The sequence below is a fragment of the Chelonia mydas genome, chromosome 2 (genome assembly GCF_015237465.2).
Source record: "Chelonia mydas isolate rCheMyd1 chromosome 2, rCheMyd1.pri.v2, whole genome shotgun sequence".
Classification (NCBI taxonomy): domain Eukaryota; kingdom Metazoa; phylum Chordata; order Testudines; family Cheloniidae; genus Chelonia; species Chelonia mydas.
Window position 1 is genome coordinate 180,169,569 of NC_057850.1, and position 22,737 is coordinate 180,192,305.

Below are 22,737 nucleotides of genomic sequence, written 5' to 3' on the forward strand. Positions count from 1 at the left end.
ATGGGGGGTAGTGAGTCTGTGACGGGTGGGAGGCAGTGCAGGCACTGTGGGTGAGATGGGCACTCAGGTGGGGGCACAGTATCTGTGATGGGGCAGAGGGGGCAGTAAGTGTGTTGGGACACTGGGTGTGTAATGGGGCAGTGAGGGACAGAGGGAACACTGGAGTGTCATGGGGCAGCAGGTGTGGGGGCAAAGGAGGTGGAACGGGGATGGTGGGTGTATGATAGGGCAGTGGGCACTCCAGGTGCACAGGGTTGTAATGGGGGCAGAAAGTGTGTGGGGCACTGGGTTTATTCTAGGGCAATGGGGCATGGGTGGGCAGTGGGGCACTGGGTGTATGACAGGGCAGTGGGGCAATGGGTGTATGATGAGGCAATGGGTGTATGATGAGGCAATGGGACACTGGTGGCAGTGGGGCATTGGGGTATGACGGGGCACTGAGCACTATGGGGTAGGGTAAGGCAGTGAGGCACTGGGTGTATGACAGAGCAGTGGGGCACTGGGGCACCATAGGGTAGGGTAAGGCAGTGATGCACTGGGGAGCAGGGGGCAGTGAGGGTACGAGAGGGCAGTAGGGCACTGGGGGGCAGTGAGGGTATGACAGGGCAGTGGGGCACTGGGGGAGCCCCGGGGCGGCCTCACCTTGTAGTAGGCGTACTGCAGGAACTTGTAGGGCTCTCGCCTCTGGAACTCGTCGAGCACCTCGCGGCTGGGCTGGGACTGGCGGAAGGCGGGCAGCCCCTGCTTGCAGCGCTTGAGGCACTGCGCCCGATGCAGCACGTCCGCGAAGAGGCGCAGCTCCGGGAAGCCGTCGAAGCGGGCCGGGGAGCCGCGTGGCGGCAGGCGGGCGGCGCTGCAGTTGAGGTGGCAGAAGGCCTCGCTGTCCCGCAGCAGGCGGTGCAGCCGCATGCTCACCTCCAGGTAGCTGACGCTCTCGGGCCAGTTCTCGCTGCTGTACTGGTCCAGGCCGTAGCGATAAGCGGACTCCAGCGGCATCAGCTCGTCCCGGGGAAAGCTCTTGAAGCTGTAGCGCTCGTACTGCGCCCGCGCCCCGGCCAGCAGCAGCCCCAGCAGCAGCCCCAACCCCATTGCTCGCGGCCGCTCGCAGCCCATCCTGCCCGCCGCCAGCACTGCACCCCGACCCGGCACCACGGGACAGCAACCAGCCCGGCCGACGCTCGAAGAGCGGGCGAGGCGGAGCCTAGGAAAAATGGACAATAGGCCGGCCGCCCGCTTTGCACGGGGGGAGGAGACGGGCCGGCAGGCAGCAGGGGAGGGGAAAGAAGCACTGCGCCTGCCCGCCCAGCACATGAGGTGTCAGAGCCAAATATGGGAAGGGAGAGGAATGTCAGGCACCCTCACTGCTGCTCCTACACAGCAAGAGACACCTTAGCAGTGCCAGGTTTACAATGGCACCAGTGGCTCCATGGAGCCTTGCCCATGCTCAGAAAAGGCCCTGGTCTGCTCCACTTATACTGCACCCTGAGACCCCGCTGGCTCCCCCCCTACTTGCTCCTCTGAGCCTGGCCGCCGGCTGGTCAAGGCCTCCTAATCTCTGCGCCCCTGGCCTCACCACGCTGCTCCTCTCTGCCCCCTGGCCGGACACCAGTGACCCTCTGGATCCAAGCAGTCACTGCTACCTACCACTGGTGGGCTCCACCTGTCTCCCTGGAGCTGAGCCACCTGGGACTGCTGCAGATGCCTGGCCACTCTCAGCCAGGTAGGGGGTGGGGGGCCAGTGGACAGTGTGGGTGGCCTGGCTAGGCGCCTCCAGGTAAGTGCGTCTTGAGGGAGCTGAGCCCATAGCAGACCCACGCTCCCTGCTGCTGCCTGGCTGCAAGTCTCCCTCCGGCACAGGCTTTTGCCGCCTGGTCCTCGCTTGCTTCCGCAAAGGTCTCCCAGGCCGTAGCCGCCTCGCCCGCCGCAGGCCAGGGCGAGGGCTTTGGGCGCCCGGCCCCGTGACGTCTTTGTTTTTCTTACCAGCCGGTGCTCTTGCCCCCTTGGCAGCAGGTGTGGGAGGCCAGCTGGCCGAAGCGGCGGCAGGCGCCCCAAGGCCTGTCTGCCCTCGCGCTCCCTGCCCGCCGCTTCAGCTCCGCCGCTGGAGGCTGGGAGAAAGGAAAGCCAGAAGCCTTGCCGTGCGGCGCAGCCCGGGCCTTTGGGGTGGCTGGTTGAGGGAAGGCCTTTGGCAGCCTGCCTCCTTGGCAGCTGGCCCTTTAAAAGTGAGGGGAGAGAGGCAGCCGCTGCCCTTTTGGCCGGGAAGGCTGCCTGCGGGCCTGGAGCAGTCCCTGCCTCGGCTCGGGGCCGGTAAGTGGGAAGGTGGGTGCTGGTCGCCTCTGGGCTGGTCTCCCTGAGGAGGAGGCGGTGGCCCACCCTGCCTCCCCCGGGGCCTTGCGAAGCGGGAGACGGGGCAGGGCGAGGCCTCCGGGGGGGCGCGTCCCTGGTTTCCCGGAGGGAGCAAAAGGCAGGCCAAGTGCGGGAGGGCGTCCCCAGGGAGGCGTGAGAGCTGTGGCGAGCACCGGGAGCTGTGAGCAAAGCCGAGCGGGTTGCGTGGGAGCTGCCCCTGCGGGGTGCGTGCAGGTGAGGCGCGGGAGCGGGCGTGCGGGCGGCAGCCCCGTCCTGGGCGGTGCGTTTCCCCTGGGGGTTTTGTGTCGGGGTGTGTGCGTGTGTGTGCGTGCAGTTTGTGAGGGTGGCATCTGAGGAGCGAGTGCGTGGTGAGAGGGGAGCGGGGGTGTATTTGTGGGGGGTGGGGAGGAGGCTTGGTCGCGGTGCGTGCGGGCCAGGGGTCGGGGGCTGCGTATGGTGGTGCGGGGCGTGAGCCTCGGTGTGTGGAGGCTGGGGTGTGAGGCTGGTGGCGCGTGCGTGCGTGAGGGAGCGCGTTGCGGAGGCGGTGCGGGGGTAGGGAGCGGGCCACGTGGAGCAGGCAGGGTGCTGTCTGCGGGCTCGCTTAAAGGCAGGCAAAGCGGCAGGCAGCAGCGTCTACGGCCATACCACCCTGAACACGCCCGATCTCGTCTGATCTCGGAAGCTAAGCAGGGTCGGGCCTGGTTAGTACTTGGATGGGAGACCTCCTGGGAATACTGGGTGCTGTAGGCTTTTGCCGGCCCTCGCCACGCTCCCTGCCGCTGCCCGGCTGCAGGTCTCCCTCCGGCACAGGCTTTGGCCGCCCTGGTCCTCGCTTGCTTCCGCAAAGGTCTCCCAGGCCGTAGCCGCCTCGCCCGCCGCAGGCCAGGGCGAGGGCTTTGGGCGCCCGGCCCCGTGGCGTCTTTGTTTTTCTTACCAGCCGGTGCTCTTGCCCCCTTGGCAGCAGGTGTGGGAGGCCAGCTGGCCGAAGCGGCGGCAGGCGCCCCAAGGCCTGTCTGCCCTCGCGCTCCCTGCCCGCCGCTTCAGCTCCGCCGCTGGAGGCTGGGAGAAAGGAAAGCCAGAAGCCTTGCCGTGCGGCGCAGCCCGGGCCTTTGGGGTGGCTGGTTGAGGGAAGGCCTTTGGCAGCCTGCCTCCTTGGCAGCTGGCCCTTTAAAAGTGAGGGGAGAGAGGCAGCCGCTGCCCTTTTGGCCGGGAAGGCTGCCTGCGGGCCTGGAGCAGTCCCTGCCTCGGCTCGGGGCCGGTAAGTGGGAAGGTGGGTGCTGGTCGCCTCTGGGCTGGTCTCCCTGAGGAGGAGGCGGTGGCCCACCCTGCCTCCCCCGGGGCCTTGCGAAGCGGGAGACGGGGCAGGGCGAGGCCTCCGGGGGGGCGCGTCCCGGGTTTCCCGGAGGGAGCAAAAGGCAGGCCAAGTGCGGGAGGGCGTCCCCAGGGAGGCGTGAGAGCTGTGGCGAGCACCGGGAGCTGTGAGCAAGGCCGAGCGGGTTGCGTGGGAGCTGCCCCTGCGGGGTGCGTGCAGGTGAGGCGCGGGAGCGGGCGTGCGGGCGGCAGCCCCGTCCTGGGCGGTGCGTTTCCCCTGGGGGTTTTGTGTCGGGGTGTGTGCGTGTGTGTGCGTGCAGTTTGTGAGGGTGGCATCTGAGGAGCGAGCGAGTGCGTGGTGAGAGGGGAGCGGGGGTGTATTTGTGGGGGGTGGGGAGGAGGCTTGGTCGCGGTGCGTGCGGGCCAGGGGTCGGGGGCTGCGTATGGTGGTGCGGGGCGTGAGCCTCGGTGTGTGGAGGCTGGGGTGTGAGGCTGGTGGCGCGTGCGTGCGTGAGGGAGCGCGTTGCGGAGGCGGTGCGGGGGTAGGGAGCGGGCCACGTGGAGCAGGCAGGGTGCTGTCTGCGGGCTCGCTTAAAGGCAGGCAAAGCGGCAGGCAGCAGCGTCTACGGCCATACCACCCTGAACACGCCCGATCTCGTCTGATCTCGGAAGCTAAGCAGGGTCGGGCCTGGTTAGTACTTGGATGGGAGACCTCCTGGGAATACTGGGTGCTGTAGGCTTTTGCCGGCCCTCGCCACGCTCCCTGCCGCTGCCCGGCTGCAGGTCTCCCTCCGGCACAGGCTTTTGCCGCCTGGTCCTCGCTTGCTTCCGCAAAGGTCTCCCAGGCCGTAGCCGCCTCGCCCGCCGCAGGCCAGGGCGAGGGCTTTGGGCGCCCGGCCCCGTGGCGTCTTTGTTTTTCTTACCAGCCGGTGCTCTTGCCCCCTTGGCAGCAGGTGTGGGAGGCCAGCTGGCCGAAGCGGCGGCAGGCGCCCCAAGGCCTGTCTGCCCTCGCGCTCCCTGCCCGCCGCTTCAGCTCCGCCGCTGGAGGCTGGGAGAAAGGAAAGCCAGAAGCCTTGCCGTGCGGCGCAGCCCGGGCCTTTGGGGTGGCTGGTTGAGGGAAGGCCTTTGGCAGCCTGCCTCCTTGGCAGCTGGCCCTTTAAAAGTGAGGGGAGAGAGGCAGCCGCTGCCCTTTTGGCCGGGAAGGCTGCCTGCGGGCCTGGAGCAGTCCCTGCCTCGGCTCGGGGCCGGTAAGTGGGAAGGTGGGTGCTGGTCGCCTCTGGGCTGGTCTCCCTGAGGAGGAGGCGGTGGCCCACCCTGCCTCCCCCGGGGCCTTGCGAAGCGGGAGACGGGGCAGGGCGAGGCCTCCGGGGGGGCGCGTCCCGGGTTTCCCGGAGGGAGCAAAAGGCAGGCCAAGTGCGGGAGGGCGTCCCCAGGGAGGCGTGAGAGCTGTGGCGAGCACCGGGAGCTGTGAGCAAAGCCGAGCGGGTTGCGTGGGAGCTGCCCCTGCGGGGTGCGTGCAGGTGAGGCGCGGGAGCGGGCGTGCGGGCGGCAGCCCCGTCCTGGGCGGTGCGTTTCCCCTGGGGGTTTTGTGTCGGGGTGTGTGCGTGTGTGTGCGTGCAGTTTGTGAGGGTGGCATCTGAGGAGCGAGCGAGTGCGTGGTGAGAGGGGAGCGGGGGTGTATTTGTGGGGGGTGGGGAGGAGGCTTGGTCGCGGTGCGTGCGGGCCAGGGGTCGGGGGCTGCGTATGGTGGTGCGGGGCGTGAGCCTCGGTGTGTGGAGGCTGGGGTGTGAGGCTGGTGGCGCGTGCGTGCGTGAGGGAGCGCGTTGCGGAGGCGGTGCGGGGGTAGGGAGCGGGCCACGTGGAGCAGGCAGGGTGCTGTCTGCGGGCTCGCTTCAAGGCAGGCAAAGCGGCAGGCAGCAGCGTCTACGGCCATACCACCCTGAACACGCCCGATCTCGTCTGATCTCGGAAGCTAAGCAGGGTCGGGCCTGGTTAGTACTTGGATGGGAGACCTCCTGGGAATACTGGGTGCTGTAGGCTTTTGCCGGCCCTCGCCACGCTCCCTGCCGCTGCCCGGCTGCAGGTCTCCCTCCGGCACAGGCTTTTGCCGCCCGGTCCTCGCTTGCTTCCGCAAAGGTCTCCCAGGCCGTAGCCGCCTCGCCCGCCGCAGGCCAGGGCGAGGGCTTTGGGCGCCCGGCCCCGTGGCGTCTTTGTTTTTCTTACCAGCCGGTGCTCTTGCCCCCTTGGCAGCAGGTGTGGGAGGCCAGCTGGCCGAAGCGGCGGCAGGCGCCCCAAGGCCTGTCTGCCCTCGCGCTCCCTGCCCGCCGCTTCAGCTCCGCCGCTGGAGGCTGGGAGAAAGGAAAGCCAGAAGCCTTGCCGTGCGGCGCAGCCCGGGCCTTTGGGGTGGCTGGTTGAGGGAAGGCCTTTGGCAGCCTGCCTCCTTGGCAGCTGGCCCTTTAAAAGTGAGGGGAGAGAGGCAGCCGCTGCCCTTTTGGCCGGGAAGGCTGCCTGCGGGCCTGGAGCAGTCCCTGCCTCGGCTCGGGGCCGGTAAGTGGGAAGGTGGGTGCTGGTCGCCTCTGGGCTGGTCTCCCTGAGGAGGAGGCGGTGGCCCACCCTGCCTCCCCCGGGGCCTTGCGAAGCGGGAGACGGGGCAGGGCGAGGCCTCCGGGGGGGCGCGTCCCGGGTTTCCCGGAGGGAGCAAAAGGCAGGCCAAGTGCGGGAGGGCGTCCCCAGGGAGGCGTGAGAGCTGTGGCGAGCACCGGGAGCTGTGAGCAAGGCCGAGCGGGTTGCGTGGGAGCTGCCCCTGCGGGGTGCGTGCAGGTGAGGCGCGGGAGCGGGCGTGCGGGCGGCAGCCCCGTCCTGGGCGGTGCGTTTCCCCTGGGGGTTTTGTGTCGGGGTGTGTGCGTGTGTGTGCGTGCAGTTTGTGAGGGTGGCATCTGAGGAGCGAGCGAGTGCGTGGTGAGAGGGGAGCGGGGGTGTATTTGTGGGGGGTGGGGAGGAGGCTTGGTCGCGGTGCGTGCGGGCCAGGGGTCGGGGGCTGCGTATGGTGGTGCGGGGCGTGAGCCTCGGTGTGTGGAGGCTGGGGTGTGAGGCTGGTGGCGCGTGCGTGCGTGAGGGAGCGCGTTGCGGAGGCGGTGCGGGGGTAGGGAGCGGGCCACGTGGAGCAGGCAGGGTGCTGTCTGCGGGCTCGCTTCAAGGCAGGCAAAGCGGCAGGCAGCAGCGTCTACGGCCATACCACCCTGAACACGCCCGATCTCGTCTGATCTCGGAAGCTAAGCAGGGTCGGGCCTGGTTAGTACTTGGATGGGAGACCTCCTGGGAATACTGGGTGCTGTAGGCTTTTGCCGGCCCTCGCCACGCTCCCTGCCGCTGCCCGGCTGCAGGTCTCCCTCCGGCACAGGCTTTTGCCGCCTGGTCCTCGCTTGCTTCCGCAAAGGTCTCCCAGGCCGTAGCCGCCTCGCCCGCCGCAGGCCAGGGCGAGGGCTTTGGGCGCCCGGCCCCGTGGCGTCTTTGTTTTTCTTACCAGCCGGTGCTCTTGCCCCCTTGGCAGCAGGTGTGGGAGGCCAGCTGGCCGAAGCGGCGGCAGGCGCCCCAAGGCCTGTCTGCCCTCGCGCTCCCTGCCCGCCGCTTCAGCTCCGCCGCTGGAGGCTGGGAGAAAGGAAAGCCAGAAGCCTTGCCGTGCGGCGCAGCCCGGGCCTTTGGGGTGGCTGGTTGAGGGAAGGCCTTTGGCAGCCTGCCTCCTTGGCAGCTGGCCCTTTAAAAGTGAGGGGAGAGAGGCAGCCGCTGCCCTTTTGGCCGGGAAGGCTGCCTGCGGGCCTGGAGCAGTCCCTGCCTCGGCTCGGGGCCGGTAAGTGGGAAGGTGGGTGCTGGTCGCCTCTGGGCTGGTCTCCCTGAGGAGGAGGCGGTGGCCCACCCTGCCTCCCCCGGGGCCTTGCGAAGCGGGAGACGGGGCAGGGCGAGGCCTCCGGGGGGGCGCGTCCCGGGTTTCCCGGAGGGAGCAAAAGGCAGGCCAAGTGCGGGAGGGCGTCCCCAGGGAGGCGTGAGAGCTGTGGCGAGCACCGGGAGCTGTGAGCAAGGCCGAGCGGGTTGCGTGGGAGCTGCCCCTGCGGGGTGCGTGCAGGTGAGGCGCGGGAGCGGGCGTGCGGGCGGCAGCCCCGTCCTGGGCGGTGCGTTTCCCCTGGGGGTTTTGTGTCGGGGTGTGTGCGTGTGTGTGCGTGCAGTTTGTGAGGGTGGCATCTGAGGAGCGAGCGAGTGCGTGGTGAGAGGGGAGCGGGGGTGTATTTGTGGGGGGTGGGGAGGAGGCTTGGTCGCGGTGCGTGCGGGCCAGGGGTCGGGGGCTGCGTATGGTGGTGCGGGGCGTGAGCCTCGGTGTGTGGAGGCTGGGGTGTGAGGCTGGTGGCGCGTGCGTGCGTGAGGGAGCGCGTTGCGGAGGCGGTGCGGGGGTAGGGAGCGGGCCACGTGGAGCAGGCAGGGTGCTGTCTGCGGGCTCGCTTCAAGGCAGGCAAAGCGGCAGGCAGCAGCGTCTACGGCCATACCACCCTGAACACGCCCGATCTCGTCTGATCTCGGAAGCTAAGCAGGGTCGGGCCTGGTTAGTACTTGGATGGGAGACCTCCTGGGAATACTGGGTGCTGTAGGCTTTTGCCGGCCCTCGCCACGCTCCCTGCCGCTGCCCGGCTGCAGGTCTCCCTCCGGCACAGGCTTTTGCCGCCTGGTCCTCGCTTGCTTCCGCAAAGGTCTCCCAGGCCGTAGCCGCCTCGCCCGCCGCAGGCCAGGGCGAGGGCTTTGGGCGCCCGGCCCCGTGGCGTCTTTGTTTTTCTCTCCAGCCGGTGCTCTTGCCCCCTTGGCAGCAGGTGTGGGAGGCCAGCTGGCCGAAGCGGCGGCAGGCGCCCCAAGGCCTGTCTGCCCTCGCGCTCCCTGCCCGCCGCTTCAGCTCCGCCGCTGGAGGCTGGGAGAAAGGAAAGCCAGAAGCCTTGCCGTGCGGCGCAGCCCGGGCCTTTGGGGTGGCTGGTTGAGGGAAGGCCTTTGGCAGCCTGCCTCCTTGGCAGCTGGCCCTTTAAAAGTGAGGGGAGAGAGGCAGCCGCTGCCCTTTTGGCCGGGAAGGCTGCCTGCGGGCCTGGAGCAGTCCCTGCCTCGGCTCGGGGCCGGTAAGTGGGAAGGTGGGTGCTGGTCGCCTCTGGGCTGGTCTCCCTGAGGAGGAGGCGGTGGCCCACCCTGCCTCCCCCGGGGCCTTGCGAAGCGGGAGACGGGGCAGGGCGAGGCCTCCGGGGGGGCGCGTCCCGGGTTTCCCGGAGGGAGCAAAAGGCAGGCCAAGTGCGGGAGGGCGTCCCCAGGGAGGCGTGAGAGCTGTGGCGAGCACCGGGAGCTGTGAGCAAAGCCGAGCGGGTTGCGTGGGAGCTGCCCCTGCGGGGTGCGTGCAGGTGAGGCGCGGGAGCGGGCGTGCGGGCGGCAGCCCCGTCCTGGGCGGTGCGTTTCCCCTGGGGGTTTTGTGTCGGGGTGTGTGCGTGTGTGTGCGTGCAGTTTGTGAGGGTGGCATCTGAGGAGCGAGCGAGTGCGTGGTGAGAGGGGAGCGGGGGTGTATTTGTGGGGGGTGGGGAGGAGGCTTGGTCGCGGTGCGTGCGGGCCAGGGGTCGGGGGCTGCGTATGGTGGTGCGGGGCGTGAGCCTCGGTGTGTGGAGGCTGGGGTGTGAGGCTGGTGGCGCGTGCGTGCGTGAGGGAGCGCGTTGCGGAGGCGGTGCGGGGGTAGGGAGCGGGCCACGTGGAGCAGGCAGGGTGCTGTCTGCGGGCTCGCTTCAAGGCAGGCAAAGCGGCAGGCAGCAGCGTCTACGGCCATACCACCCTGAACACGCCCGATCTCGTCTGATCTCGGAAGCTAAGCAGGGTCGGGCCTGGTTAGTACTTGGATGGGAGACCTCCTGGGAATACTGGGTGCTGTAGGCTTTTGCCGGCCCTCGCCACGCTCCCTGCCGCTGCCCGGCTGCAGGTCTCCCTCCGGCACAGGCTTTTGCCGCCTGGTCCTCGCTTGCTTCCGCAAAGGTCTCCCAGGCCGTAGCCGCCTCGCCCGCCGCAGGCCAGGGCGAGGGCTTTGGGCGCCCGGCCCCGTGGCGTCTTTGTTTTTCTTACCAGCCGGTGCTCTTGCCCCCTTGGCAGCAGGTGTGGGAGGCCAGCTGGCCGAAGCGGCGGCAGGCGCCCCAAGGCCTGTCTGCCCTCGCGCTCCCTGCCCGCCGCTTCAGCTCCGCCGCTGGAGGCTGGGAGAAAGGAAAGCCAGAAGCCTTGCCGTGCGGCGCAGCCCGGGCCTTTGGGGTGGCTGGTTGAGGGAAGGCCTTTGGCAGCCTGCCTCCTTGGCAGCTGGCCCTTTAAAAGTGAGGGGAGAGAGGCAGCCGCTGCCCTTTTGGCCGGGAAGGCTGCCTGCGGGCCTGGAGCAGTCCCTGCCTCGGCTCGGGGCCGGTAAGTGGGAAGGTGGGTGCTGGTCGCCTCTGGGCTGGTCTCCCTGAGGAGGAGGCGGTGGCCCACCCTGCCTCCCCCGGGGCCTTGCGAAGCGGGAGACGGGGCAGGGCGAGGCCTCCGGGGGGGCGCGTCCCGGGTTTCCCGGAGGGAGCAAAAGGCAGGCCAAGTGCGGGAGGGCGTCCCCAGGGAGGCGTGAGAGCTGTGGCGAGCACCGGGAGCTGTGAGCAAAGCCGAGCGGGTTGCGTGGGAGCTGCCCCTGCGGGGTGCGTGCAGGTGAGGCGCGGGAGCGGGCGTGCGGGCGGCAGCCCCGTCCTGGGCGGTGCGTTTCCCCTGGGGGTTTTGTGTCGGGGTGTGTGCGTGTGTGTGCGTGCAGTTTGTGAGGGTGGCATCTGAGGAGCGAGCGAGTGCGTGGTGAGAGGGGAGCGGGGGTGTATTTGTGGGGGGTGGGGAGGAGGCTTGGTCGCGGTGCGTGCGGGCCAGGGGTCGGGGGCTGCGTATGGTGGTGCGGGGCGTGAGCCTCGGTGTGTGGAGGCTGGGGTGTGAGGCTGGTGGCGCGTGCGTGCGTGAGGGAGCGCGTTGCGGAGGCGGTGCGGGGGTAGGGAGCGGGCCACGTGGAGCAGGCAGGGTGCTGTCTGCGGGCTCGCTTCAAGGCAGGCAAAGCGGCAGGCAGCAGCGTCTACGGCCATACCACCCTGAACACGCCCGATCTCGTCTGATCTCGGAAGCTAAGCAGGGTCGGGCCTGGTTAGTACTTGGATGGGAGACCTCCTGGGAATACTGGGTGCTGTAGGCTTTTGCCGGCCCTCGCCACGCTCCCTGCCGCTGCCCGGCTGCAGGTCTCCCTCCGGCACAGGCTTTTGCCGCCTGGTCCTCGCTTGCTTCCGCAAAGGTCTCCCAGGCCGTAGCCGCCTCGCCCGCCGCAGGCCAGGGCGAGGGCTTTGGGCGCCCGGCCCCGTGGCGTCTTTGTTTTTCTTACCAGCCGGTGCTCTTGCCCCCTTGGCAGCAGGTGTGGGAGGCCAGCTGGCCGAAGCGGCGGCAGGCGCCCCAAGGCCTGTCTGCCCTCGCGCTCCCTGCCCGCCGCTTCAGCTCCGCCGCTGGAGGCTGGGAGAAAGGAAAGCCAGAAGCCTTGCCTTGCGGCGCAGCCTGGGCCTTTGGGGTGGCTGGTTGAGGGAAGGCCTTTGGCAGCCTGCCTCCTTGGCATCTGGCCCCTTAAAAGTGAGGGGAGAGAGGCAGCCGCTGCCCTTTTGGCCGGGAAGGCTGCCTGCGGGCCTGGAGCAGTCCCTGCCTCGGCTCGGGGCCGGTAAGTGGGAAGGTGGGTGCTGGTCGCCTCTGGGCTGGTCTCCCTGAGGAGGAGGCGGTGGCCCACCCTGCCTCCCCCGGGGCCTTGCGAAGCGGGAGACGGGGCAGGGCGAGGCCTCCGGGGGGGCGCGTCCCGGGTTTCCCGGAGGGAGCAAAAGGCAGGCCAAGTGCGGGAGGGCGTCTCCAGGGAGGCGTGAGAGCTGTGGCGAGCACCGGGAGCTGTGAGCAAAGCCCAGCGGGTTAGGGGGAGCTGCCCCTGCGGGGTGCGTGCAGGTGAGGCGCGGGAGTGGGCTGGCGGGCGGCAGCCCCGTCCTGGGCGGTGCGTTTCCCCTGGGGGTGGGGGTGCGCCGGGTGTGGTGACGGTGTGTGTGAAAATGGCATCCTGAAATTGCCAATGTTTGGAATCGTAATTTCGTTTGTTCTGGTTTGTACCTGGGCCGGAGAGGACCTGGCTTCAGGAATACCTGTTATGGGAGGGGAGGGAAGCGAGGCCTTTGAAGTGTGGTGCTGTTGGCTGCTCCCATCTTTACTTTCCTTTCGATAAGTAGCTGCAGTTTCCATTGGGCCGTGTGCGGGGAGGTGCGGATCCCCCTGTCCCGCCCCGTGAGGTGCGTCTGGTCGGTGGCTTTGAAGTCCTGCACTGGGTGCGCGGCGCGGCAGGCAGAGGGGCGGCGCAGCCGCTGTCCCGTCATCAGCTGACTCCGGGGAGTCATGAGACGCGGCTGGGATGGGGTGGGTCACAGTGGCCGGCGTCTCCTGACGGCCATGCTTCGGCTTCTGCTCCGCGCCGCTGCGCTGCTCGTGCTGCTTCCCGTGGGGCTCGGCGGAGCTGTAAGTGTTTCCCCGGGGAGTGAGCGCGGAGAGCTGCCGTGTTGGGGCGCGGGGTCCCGTCCGTGGCTGGGCTTCTGCGGCAGCGGGCACGGCTTGTGGCGTCCCCTTGCGCTGGGGGAGGTGAAGGGAGCCTTGCGGGCGCTGAGCTGCCCTGAGGGCGTCCGTGACTGTGCTGGGGGATCATGTGCAGAGACGCGGCTGGGGAGCAGGGGGAAGCACTCCCTGGAGAGGAATTTGGGGCCGCATCCCCTCCCATTTCTTTTTATTTACACACATTGCAAATATGGAGGAGGCTGAGTTGGGGCCTAGGTACAGTTGTCTGGCTCCCCACCACCTCCTCCTCGGGGCTGACTGCAGGAGGTGGGGTGCATGAGTTGGATTCATGGCAGGCACTCCTAGTGTCCTCTGAGCCCAGATTCCATTCTCTACCTGGTGGGTTGGCTAGAGGGTGTAAAGCGTGTGGGGCAGGTAGTCTCTAGGGGCAACCAGGTCTGTGTTTTCCGAGAACAGGTGTGTCTGTGTCTCCCCACTCCTCAAGCTGTGCAAATGTGCAAGGGGCTGTCTAACTCTCCACCCAAGTCCAATAGGGACGTGATGCCTGAGGAGATTGCTGGAGCCTACTGCTCCTTTATTCAGCTTGGTTGGTGGACGGGACAGATGCGGGTTGCTACGGCCTTGTCTACACTGCCACTTTACAGCGCTGCATCTTTCTCACTCGGGGTGTGAGAAAACACCTCGGTGAGCTCTCCAAGTTTCTGCGCTGTAAAGTGGCAGTGTAGACCGTACCGCAGTGCTGGGAGCTGCTCCCCTTTTGGGGATGGTGTTTTGGGGAGTTTTTTTTTTTTTTACACAGCACTGGGAGAGCTCTCTCCGAGCGCTCCTGCTGCAACTACACAGCCATGTTAAAGTGCTGCTGTGGCACAGCTTTAATGTTGCCAGTGAAGACATATCTTTAAACACTGTTACCTTTCTTAGTAGAATCCTGCCCACTTTCTCCTCGCTTGGTTATGAAGCTTTGTTGCTGACCTTTTTTGAGGCAGTGTTTGCAATTTTTCGTCTTAGAGCAAACAGATTTTGTGGCACCTTGTTTAGTGATACACTTAGGGTATGCCTACACTGGCAACTTTCTGCGCTACAAGTTATACGACTTTTATGAAAGTGCTGGAATTAAACCGCTGTTGCGTGTCCACACTGTGCTCCTTGTGATGGTGGAGCGCATCCACATTAGCAGTTCTTGCAATGGCAAAGAGAGCAGTGCATTGTAGTAGCTATTCCACTGTGCAACTGGTCGCAGCGTGCTTTGGGAAGGGTTTGCAATGCATCATGGGGCAGGCACAGCGTTGCATGATGCAGGTTTCCCAATCCCATTGTTCCATGGGCATCCTACTACATTGTCAGCTGCTTTTCAACTGAAGGCGGGGCTGGGGCAGAGTGTGATAGGGAGGGTGTGTGTGTGTACAGAGGTGGGAGGAGAGACAGTGTGTTTTGAGGGACAGTGTGTCAGCAGACAGCGGCAGGAAGCAAGCAGTCCTGAGGCAGGGGGTGGGGGAAACCTTGATATCAGTCCTCGCCTCCCTCCCCAGCTTGGGAGGGGTGCAGGTCTCCAGCAGAATTCAAAACAGTGAGCAGAGCAGCCACAACACTTCCGGAGGCCAATTGATTGCTTTGTGCGCTGTAATGTGTTTACACTACTAATACAGTGCAGGAGCTTCTGAGCTTTAAGGCTTACAACTCTCATCAAGGTGGGTGTTTGTGGGTGGGTTGTGGGGTTTTTTTTGTTTTCTTTTTCAACGCTGCAACTGAGGAACTTTGGCGCACAAAGTGGCTTGGCAGCGTGTGCACCTCAGGAGTTACACCGCAGAAAGCCGCTTTACTGCGCGGCAGCTTGCCAGTGTAGACAAGGCCTTAGCTTTGCTCATTGCTTTCTGAACTCTCATCCATAATAAAGAGAAAATCCAGGATATCCTGAAAGCCATGAATTGTCATTAAAAAAGCCCCCTGCCTCTTGGTAGGCATATTTTAGGCTTTATTATTCAGAATCTATCGTGACAAGTTATACATTAGATGACTTTAGATTTTTAATTGTCTGTCTTGAATTTGTTTTTGTGCTGTTCTGCACTTGTCTGATGGTGTCAGAGCTCTGACAACATACCAGGTAGAAAACATTAATTTACTAGCGTGGGTTGAGAACGGGGAAGGGTATCTGCCTTTTCTCTGCCTTTTTTAACATGCTTTATCATGCTACTTGCTCTTTCTATATAGATTTGCATCAGATTGCATCCAGTGTTACACAATCTTGCTAATGGCCTATATGAGTTGCAATACTTAAGCTTAAGGCCTGAGTGAAGAGTACTATGGGAGTTCTAATGCAGCATTTCTTCTGGGTTTATGCATTTGAAGTAAACCCTTAGCATTTTTTAAAATAGTCGTCTGTTTTAATGTTGTATACATATTCTAAAGAATGTTAACACACAATAAAAAGCAGAGTAACTCCATGGGGAGTTTTGATTTAAACCGACAGCAGCTTGTAACACAGTATGTGGTCTTTTTAATTATTTTGAAAAAGCAAACACTAGTTTAAAACTTTAAATAATCACTGTCGTGGCCTCTTGGCTTAAAAATAAAAAGGGGGGGGGAGGAAGAGACAGAATATCGTCAAAATGCATATAAATGGGGTTTATTTATTGAGGCTGCAGGGTATAGACAAGGATGGTCTAGGTCTCAGTAGTTCTTTAGCTCCCAGACCAGACCAGGTTGACACAGAGTCTCCATAAATCCTGGCCTAGAATATGCAGGTGTGGAAGGGACTGGTGACCATACTAATTATATAATTTAAACTAGCTTTCAAAATTCTGCTCACCATAAATGAGTAAACTATCATCTTGAGAAGTGCAGGGCTGTATATTTTTCAGCCTGGGCTGGCAAATTTTCATAACAATTTTCATTTACCAGGCTGTCTCATAGGGATTTTTGTGCATGTCTCGTTTTTTCCCCTATGGCTCATCTGAAGAGCAGAAGTAAGGGATGAGCTGTGGGAAGTGGTTTGCATGCTCTGTGTTTGTGCTCCGGTGATCCTGAATGGCTGAAGGCTGGAACTGAATGATTGATGGTTATGTCATTATTCTGAGGTGAATGTAGTCACCATCATGGGTCAGTGATTTTATTTTATTTTTTTTTTGGTTGGGCTCTTGAGACCGCAACATTATGCACCAGTGACACCTACTCTCATGGAATGGTGTCGTGTTGGAATGGAGATGGTGTTGTGCGAGGGAAGCAGATTAGGTAGTGAGTGCAAAGTGTTAATTAACTGTAGCTGTGTTTCTTGGATGGAGTAAGCAGGGTTTGCTTTCCAATAACCAATAAAATATTACCAATCATCACTGTATGATTTGTGAGACAATATCCCGAAATTGTGAGGAGAATTCTTATTACTGGTTTAGTATTCACAGGTTTTTGTGCTAACTTATCAATGGGAACCTTGAGGATGGGAGACTAGAGATCAGGACTGGGTTGTCAGAGTTCTAGATCCTTTTTATTCTAAGTTGTTAAACCTTTTATAGCTATCCTTGATAGTGACAGTGGTCTCTCCACCAGCCTTGGTGTCCTGGGTGGTGGGTGCCAAATAATAGCTCTCTGGTTTCTATCCTGGGAAAGGGGGATTGTATGTCTTAATATCAAAAAGCTGATATTGGTTCCTGGTTGCAGGCCAAGTTGACCAAGAAGTCCCTTCACAACCACATTCTTACCTACCGGAAACTCAAATAGAACAGGAAGGTGCAGGGACTGTCAGTCGGTAGAGATGATCTCCTTCAAGCAATTGCCGCTTGAAGCAAAGGCTGCAGTGGCTGCTGGAGTTGTCTTCTTCTCCATGATGATATCCCGGACCTTCCTGGCAGAGCAACTTGAGTTCGGTACACAGAGGTGGCTGCGGAGATTACAGATGGCACTGTTTGTTAATGCGCTGATGCTCATAGGTTCTCTTTACATCTGGAGATGTATAGTGACCACATTCTACAGGCTTTCAGCTGCTTACTCCTATTGTTTCCTGTCATGGAAAATAGCTGTGCTAACGTTTCTAGCTTTGGCACACTCAAGCTTTTTTACATTGCTGTTTCTTGTTGCAGAAGAGCCCTATTTCTTTTCCTTAGTTTCTTACACATGTCTAGGAGCCTATATAATCCTTATTTTCTTTCTCTTCACTCTGGGCTCTGTAGAGCAAGTTTATAAACTCTTGGTCAGCAGAGGTGCTAGGACAAGTGTTATCAATAAGAGTAGTAAAACTGTGATGAAACCTGTTTTGGTTGTTATGGTGACAGTTGCTCTGACTGCTGTTGGGTTGTTGAATGCCTCCCAGCCTCCTGCAGTGACCTCAGTGGTGATTCCTGTTCACAAACTGCCTTTGTCCATGGATGGCCTGAAGGTGGTGTTGCTATCAGATATCCACCTGGGACCCACTGTAGGGAAGACTAAACTTGCAATGGTTGTGCAGATGGTCAAAGCTTTAAAACCTGATATCACTGTGATTGTAGGTGATCTGTCAGATTCTGAAGTGATGGCCATCCGACCTGCTGTTGAACCTCTTAGTGAGCTTAATTCCCCATTGGGAACTTACTTTGTCACTGGAAACCACGAGTATTATACTTCTGATGTCAACAGCTGGTTTGAATTACTGAAGTCATTTAACATTCATCCACTCCACAATGAGAATGTGAAGATCTCTTCTCCAAGGAGCAGCAATGATTGGTTCTGTCTGGCTGGGGTTGATGATATTGAAGCTCAGGTTATGCGCTATTCTGGGCATGGCATGGATTTAAAAAAAGCCCTAGTTGACTGCAGTGCTGATCATGCAATAGTACTTCTGGCTCATCAGCCACTGGCTGCAAAATGGGCTCTCCAAGATCGCCCAGACATAAATTTGATCCTTTCTGGCCACACTCATGGTGGGCAAATATTCCCTCTGAGTGCTGGTGCCTATTTGCTGAATCCCTTCTTTGTTGGCTTGTATAAAGTTGGCCAGAGCACTTTCGTATATGTCAGCCCGGGGACTATGTATTATGGAATTCCAATGAGGCTGGGCAGCAGAGCTGAAATAACGGAGATCATCCTGCACTCTCCCTGAATGGTCTGCCAACTTAAAAATTCTGTGTCATCTATCAGCCAGTATAACTGACGGTTTGATTCATAAGTCCCCAAGCCAAGTCCATCCCTGATGTAACTCCGGGGAAGTCAGTGAAGTTAGAGCAGTGATGGACTTGGTTCTGTAAGTCTGATGCTGATCTTTGTGCAGAAAGCACTGTTTCTTCTGCCACATAGTAGTAAGCTTATCAAACACCCATCACAGATGAGTGGAAGCGATGAATAAATCAATCAGATGAGTTATTTGTGCTATTGATATCTTGCATTTTAAAGAGATCACCATGAGATCAGTGTTTCGTTTTAAGTGTGCTTACTGTGTATGTTTAATATCTGTAATCTGTTATTAGTTCACATTCCATTTTTCACTTGTTTATTGGCATCTGACGGAGTGCTGCCTAACTCATGATGTAGAGTTCACCCACTGGGAAGTGTGGTGAAACTGTGGATGCAAATTTTGCACAGTGCTCTACAAAGTCTTCATTGAGGTTTATCGAGTTGTCCTACAATGGGAAGCGAACGGGGTATTTTTAGGTGATAACAAGGATTCTGTTTAAAATTTGTATGGGGGGCCTGTAGGTGCTACTGCAAAATGACCAGTAAAGTACAGTGCCTGTGCTAGGGTTGCCAGTTTTGGTTGGATGTATTCCTGGAGGTTTCATCACATGACCTAATCTTTAATTAAAGATTAATCTTTTAATTCCTGCAGACTCCAGAAAAATCCTGAAGGGTTGGCAACCTTAGGCCCTGTGCATTTGCTCCTTTAAAATCTAGATAAAAACCTAAATCATAAGAATTGGAGAGACTTTTATAGTGGGGCCGGGTGGAAACAGCTTCCTTGTTTTGCCTAAATGTAACCAGTCATCTAGTGAGTATCTAATAAAGGTGTTATAAAAGGGACATTGTTAACTTAAAACTCCCACTTCAGTGTGAGCATTCAGTACTTTACTGTTGGTATGAGTAACACTTATGCTATGTCTACAGTAGCCCTTTTGTCTGTCAGGCGTGTAGAAAAAAATACCCCCGACCAACATAAAGTTCACCAACAGAAGCTCCAGTGTGGACAGCGCTTTGTTGATGGGAGACACTCTCCTGCCGACGTAGCTATCGCCGCTCGTTGGGGGTGGTTTAATTAAGCTGACAGGAGAGCTCTTTCTTGTCAGCATAAAGCAGCTACATGGGAGACCTTACAGTGGCACAGCTGCAGAGGTACAGCTGTGCCACTGTAAGGTCTCTAATGTAGACAAAACCTTAAAATCTACAATTGAAAGAATTAGTGGGGGGAACGGGACTTTTTTTCCCCAGTTATATTATTTGGGTAGGTTTAGTTAGTTTCTTTCCATTGTATATAGTAAGTTTCTTCTTTCTGTTTTGGGTAGGTTTTTTTTTACCCAGCAGCTGGGGAGAGGGAGAACTTAAAAACAAAGCTGCTGTGACTCAAAGGAAAGGTACTTGAAACTTTGAACTTACTTTAACATTATCTAGATTGTAAATTAATGTTTTCCCTTGACCAGAACTAGATTAGATAGCAAGTACAGTAGAACCTCAGAGTTATGAAAACCTCGGGAATGGAGGTTGTTCAAACTCTGAAATGTTCGGAACTCTGAACAAAACGTTATGGTTGTTCTTTCAAAAGTTTACAACTGAACATTGACTTCATACAACTTTTAAACTTTACTATGTTGAAGAAAAATGCTGCTTTTATTCATCTTAATTTAAATGAAACAAACACAGAAACCGTTTCCTTACATTGTCAAATCTTTTTTTAAACTTTCCCTTTATTTATTTTGTAGTTTACATTTAACGCAGTATGTATGGTATTTGCTTTTTATTTTTATGTTTTTGTCTCTGCTGCTGCCTGCTTGTGTACTTCTGGTTCCAAAATGAGGTGTGTGGTTGACTGGTCAGTTCATAACTTTGGTGTTTATAACTCTGACGTTCTACTGTAACTTCTGTTTGTGTATAGACTTCCTAGCGCCCTGACCTCTAATTGTTCTGCTATGAAAAAAATGGCCTTTTTTTTTGTGTGTCTCTTTAAAGAGCACTGTCTAGCGTTTGAATCCATACTTCAGTCTGGTATGTTTCTTAGTGCAATTTAATATAGATAAAAAATTAATATTTGTTTGGTTTTTAATATAAATAAAACCAGGTTGTTTTGGGTTCTCCTGCATTTTTCTAGGGCATGAGAATCAAAAATTGAAGTAGAATTAATTTGTATTTACTGTCCAAGCTGACTGAAGTGCAAAAATAAAAAGACTTTTTTCAGTGTTTTCCCAGGTGTACTAATCTGAGATGCTATTAGTAAGTATAGATAAGGAATTTTTAATTTTTTTAAACCTGACAGTGTCCCTTTAATTCTTTAAGCTGATACAGGATTCTCTCTCCTCATATAAACACTGTCCAGCTGTTTCTCTATTCTGTTCCCACCCACCAAAACTGTGCACCCTCTTGTTCTTGAAAATTGGCTCTGGGCAAACCAACATCTTTATTAAATCGTTCTGTGCCTCTGTCTAACTCAGATGGCCCTCATTATTGGGGTATCTGAAACACCTCACAATCTTCCTCACATCAACCCTATGAGAGTAGAGAAGTTCTAGCAGATGAGGAACTGAGACAGAGGAAACTTGTGGCAGAGATGGGGAATTGAATCCAAGTCCCAAGCTAACCCCCTAACCACTGGACCACTTCTCCCCAGTTTACCAATGTCTAAAACAGTGATAATACACTGCACCTTCACAAAATGCTTTGTATTCATAGATACTAAGGTCAGAAGGGACCTTTATGATCATCTAGTCTGACCTCCTGCACAACGCAGGCCACAGAATTTCACCCACCCACTCCTGCGAAAGACCTGGAGCACCTTTCATCTGAAGGATCCCAAAACATGTCTGGGGCTCAAGTTATATCATACACTTTTTGTGTGTGTGCCTTATGTTTCTCTGACTGCTCTTTCCCTGGCTGACTTAGTGTTGCTACTACCTGACCAACATGAGTTGTGTAGATAGCCCCCAATGATAGCCTCCAGCCCCTGTTGTGTCAGTGAAAGACCTGAGTTAAAATCCATATCTCCCCCTTGGTAGTGCAAAGCATTCTCTCTTGGCCACTTTTTTCTAATCATTAAATTATTTGAGGATTATTGCTATGTTATGCAGCTAATTGTCTAGCTAATTACCTCCCATGGGAGGTGGGCACTGTGGTTGCTTCCATGTTAGTTTCTCAATGAGCACTGAAATGTCAGTTTATCTAGATTCCTCTCTTGCCCTTCCCAAGAAAACACGTGTGTACAAAAATCAGTATGGAGAATTGACTCCTACCACAAATAAGCAGGTGATTTTTAAATTGTTCTGTGAATATTTTCACCATTTTTTGAACATTTTTCATCTATTTTTGTTGTTTTTAATTGTAACTGTATTTCTTTGGGGTTTAATTAAACATTTTTGTTGTTCTTGATTTCTTTTCTACTAGAATGCAGAATTATTGAAAAGGCTACTCGGAGCACCATTGCAGCCATACCCAAATCCTACAATCAATTTTTGTGAAAGTTATATTATAAACCATATACATTGGAGAATCAGTATGCATATTTATAAATCATAGTACTGATATAATGAATGCATTTGTTATGCTTATAAAAAGCACACGGGATCTTCTCAGGGGAGAAGGCAATATGCCGCATTTACTGAAAATATAACAGTTCGCATATGCATGCATACACACACGTCCTGCAGATGGTCTTAATAGTTACCAGGCTGTCAATCTAATGGCCAGTTAGATTGGGCACGAGTGAGGAGTTGGGTTTTGTCGGTCGCGATCCGATGCTCCGAGGCTTTGGAGAACTGAACCCAGAATTTCATGGCAAAACATCCCATCTTTATAGTTGTAAATTCCCACTTGAGACCATGCATTTTGCAATGTCATCCTGTAACAGCAGACAACCCCAAGATTAACACCATTTAAGGACTAATGATTACAGGATGACATTGCAAAATGCATGAACTCAAATGGGAATTTACAGCTATAAAGATGGGGTGTTTTGCCATGAAATTCTGGGTTCAGTCCTGCAAAGCCTCAGAGCATTGGGTTGTGATGGACAGAACCCAGCTCCTCACTCGTGCCCAATCTAACTGGCCATTAGATTGACTTGAGGTACAACAGCCTGGTAACTATTAAGACCATCTGCAGTACCTGTGTGTGTGATTGAATGCATATGCTAACTGTGTTATTTTCAATAAACGTGACGTATTGCCTTCTACCCTGAAAAGATCCCGTGTGCTTTTTATAAGCATAACACATTGAACGCTAAGATTGTTGCGGTTCCAAGCAATTAATAAAAAGTTAATATTGTTCACTGGTGGAGACAAGTGTCTTCTGTAATGATCATTCAGTTTACTTTGGAACTGCCTACTGATATCTATTTAGGAGTTATGTTTTTTAAAAATATTTTTAGTGCAGCAATTAAACTTAATCAAGCACAAATGCAACGTAATGTACCTTGTGTCCAGGCCACTCTATGTGCTGAAGGTTTTGATATTCCTGAGTGCAAGTGAAAAGGGAATGTCACTGTATTAAACCTGTGTGTAACATGGAACATCCAAGCTGAGAACAGTGAGTCCAGTGTTATCAGGTTGAGGAGATGAGTCATGTAATGTGATTGCAGGGATGGAGATGAGGAAAATTGAAGATCAAGGGGAGGGAGAGCAGAATGCATGAGTGGTTCTTAGTTGGGTTTTATATTTGAGTGGTGGTGGTGAAGACAGGCTGAGGGGGAATCTCTCTGTTGTTAAGGAGGGTATCTAATGTGTTGTGCCTGGAGTTGGATCGTATGTTGTTTGATGGTCATAAAAAAGATGGGTGCATCCTCTTACCACACCTCAGAGCGTTAAACAGAACAGTAGGAGAGGCAGATCAACATGTCCATGTTGATTGATATGGTAGGGGCCATATCCTGCAGGAAAAATTCCATGGACTTAAATGAGAGCTATGCCTATGTAAGGACTATAGGATCAGCACGTAAGAAGCTGGTCCCCATTAATGGAATAGCTCACATGAATAAGGTTAAGCATGTGCTTAAGTGTTTTCAGGATCAGGGCCTAAATAGCTTCCATTATCCAACTATTCATTGTCTCCTTGTCTATAGTCTTGCTTTAGAGGGAGATGAGGTGGGTGAGGTAATATCTTTTATTGGACCAAATTCTGTTCACATCCTATGGATGGGTTTTTGATTGTTAGGCGTTAGATGGGAAAAAGACCCATTTGATCGTCCATTCCAGTTCCCTGTCAATACAGGATCACTTTAGCCTATCTAGTTTTAAATCTTCCCCCAAGTGATGGGGCTTCAGCTACTTCCCTAGGGAGGCTGTTCTAAAGCCTGGT

General features: G+C 57.0%; 3 protein-coding genes and 7 non-coding genes across 14 annotated transcripts in view; 9 read left to right on the forward strand and 1 right to left on the reverse strand.

Moving 5' to 3' along the window:
* LOC102931826 (cartilage associated protein) overlaps positions 1-1,427 on the reverse strand; it is a 39,787-nt gene extending 38,360 nt beyond the window's left edge. Inside the window, exon 1 of the mRNA XM_027819602.3 lies at positions 643-1,427. Coding sequence (XP_027675403.2) covers positions 643-1,311 — 669 coding nt within the window. The 5' untranslated portion in view covers positions 1,312-1,427. The remainder of the gene's footprint in view (positions 1-642) is intronic.
* A 1,547-nt stretch (positions 1,428-2,974) lies between these two features.
* On the forward strand, positions 2,975-3,093 carry LOC119565648. Its single transcript, XR_005224475.1, has one exon. It is a non-coding gene; the product is annotated as a 5S ribosomal RNA (ribosomal RNA).
* Positions 3,094-4,275: 1,182 nt separating this feature from the next.
* On the forward strand, positions 4,276-4,394 carry LOC119565652. The gene has a single exon (XR_005224478.1). It is a non-coding gene; the product is annotated as a 5S ribosomal RNA (ribosomal RNA).
* Positions 4,395-5,575: 1,181 nt separating this feature from the next.
* LOC119565655 lies at positions 5,576-5,694 on the forward strand. Its single transcript, XR_005224481.1, has one exon. It is a non-coding gene; the product is annotated as a 5S ribosomal RNA (ribosomal RNA).
* Positions 5,695-6,875: 1,181 nt separating this feature from the next.
* LOC119565662 lies at positions 6,876-6,994 on the forward strand. The gene has a single exon (XR_005224489.1). It is a non-coding gene; the product is annotated as a 5S ribosomal RNA (ribosomal RNA).
* A 1,181-nt stretch (positions 6,995-8,175) lies between these two features.
* On the forward strand, positions 8,176-8,294 carry LOC119565663. The gene has a single exon (XR_005224490.1). It is a non-coding gene; the product is annotated as a 5S ribosomal RNA (ribosomal RNA).
* Positions 8,295-9,475: 1,181 nt separating this feature from the next.
* Positions 9,476-9,594, forward strand: LOC119565650. Its single transcript, XR_005224476.1, has one exon. It is a non-coding gene; the product is annotated as a 5S ribosomal RNA (ribosomal RNA).
* Positions 9,595-10,775: 1,181 nt separating this feature from the next.
* On the forward strand, positions 10,776-10,894 carry LOC119565651. Its single transcript, XR_005224477.1, has one exon. It is a non-coding gene; the product is annotated as a 5S ribosomal RNA (ribosomal RNA).
* Positions 10,895-11,269: 375 nt separating this feature from the next.
* GLB1 (galactosidase beta 1) overlaps positions 11,270-22,737 on the forward strand; it is a 66,358-nt gene continuing 54,890 nt past the window's right edge. Inside the window, exon 1 of one of the 5 annotated variants that reach the window (XM_037890203.2) lies at positions 11,270-11,401. Coding sequence is in view for 1 of the 5 variants with exons in the window: in XM_027832838.3 (XP_027688639.2) it covers positions 12,112-12,231 (120 nt within the window). In the remaining 4 variants the exon portion in view is untranslated. Of the gene's footprint in view, positions 11,402-12,100; positions 12,232-13,837; positions 13,974-16,013; positions 16,153-22,737 lie in introns of those variants that run through there. The other 4 variants (XM_027832838.3, XM_037890205.2, XM_037890202.2 and 1 more) reach the window with 4 other exon arrangements.
* On the forward strand, positions 16,031-20,814 carry TMPPE (transmembrane protein with metallophosphoesterase domain). Its single transcript, XM_007070678.4, has one exon. It carries the CDS (start codon positions 16,031-16,033, stop codon positions 17,348-17,350), a length of 1,320 nt encoding a protein of 439 aa, XP_007070740.1. The 3' UTR covers positions 17,351-20,814.

Bases quoted from the DNA above. Each gene is read 5' to 3' on its own strand.
- TMPPE (XM_007070678.4), top strand. From the start codon at position 16,031: ATGATCTCCTTCAAGCAATTGCCGCTTGAAGCAAAGGCTGCAGTGGCT.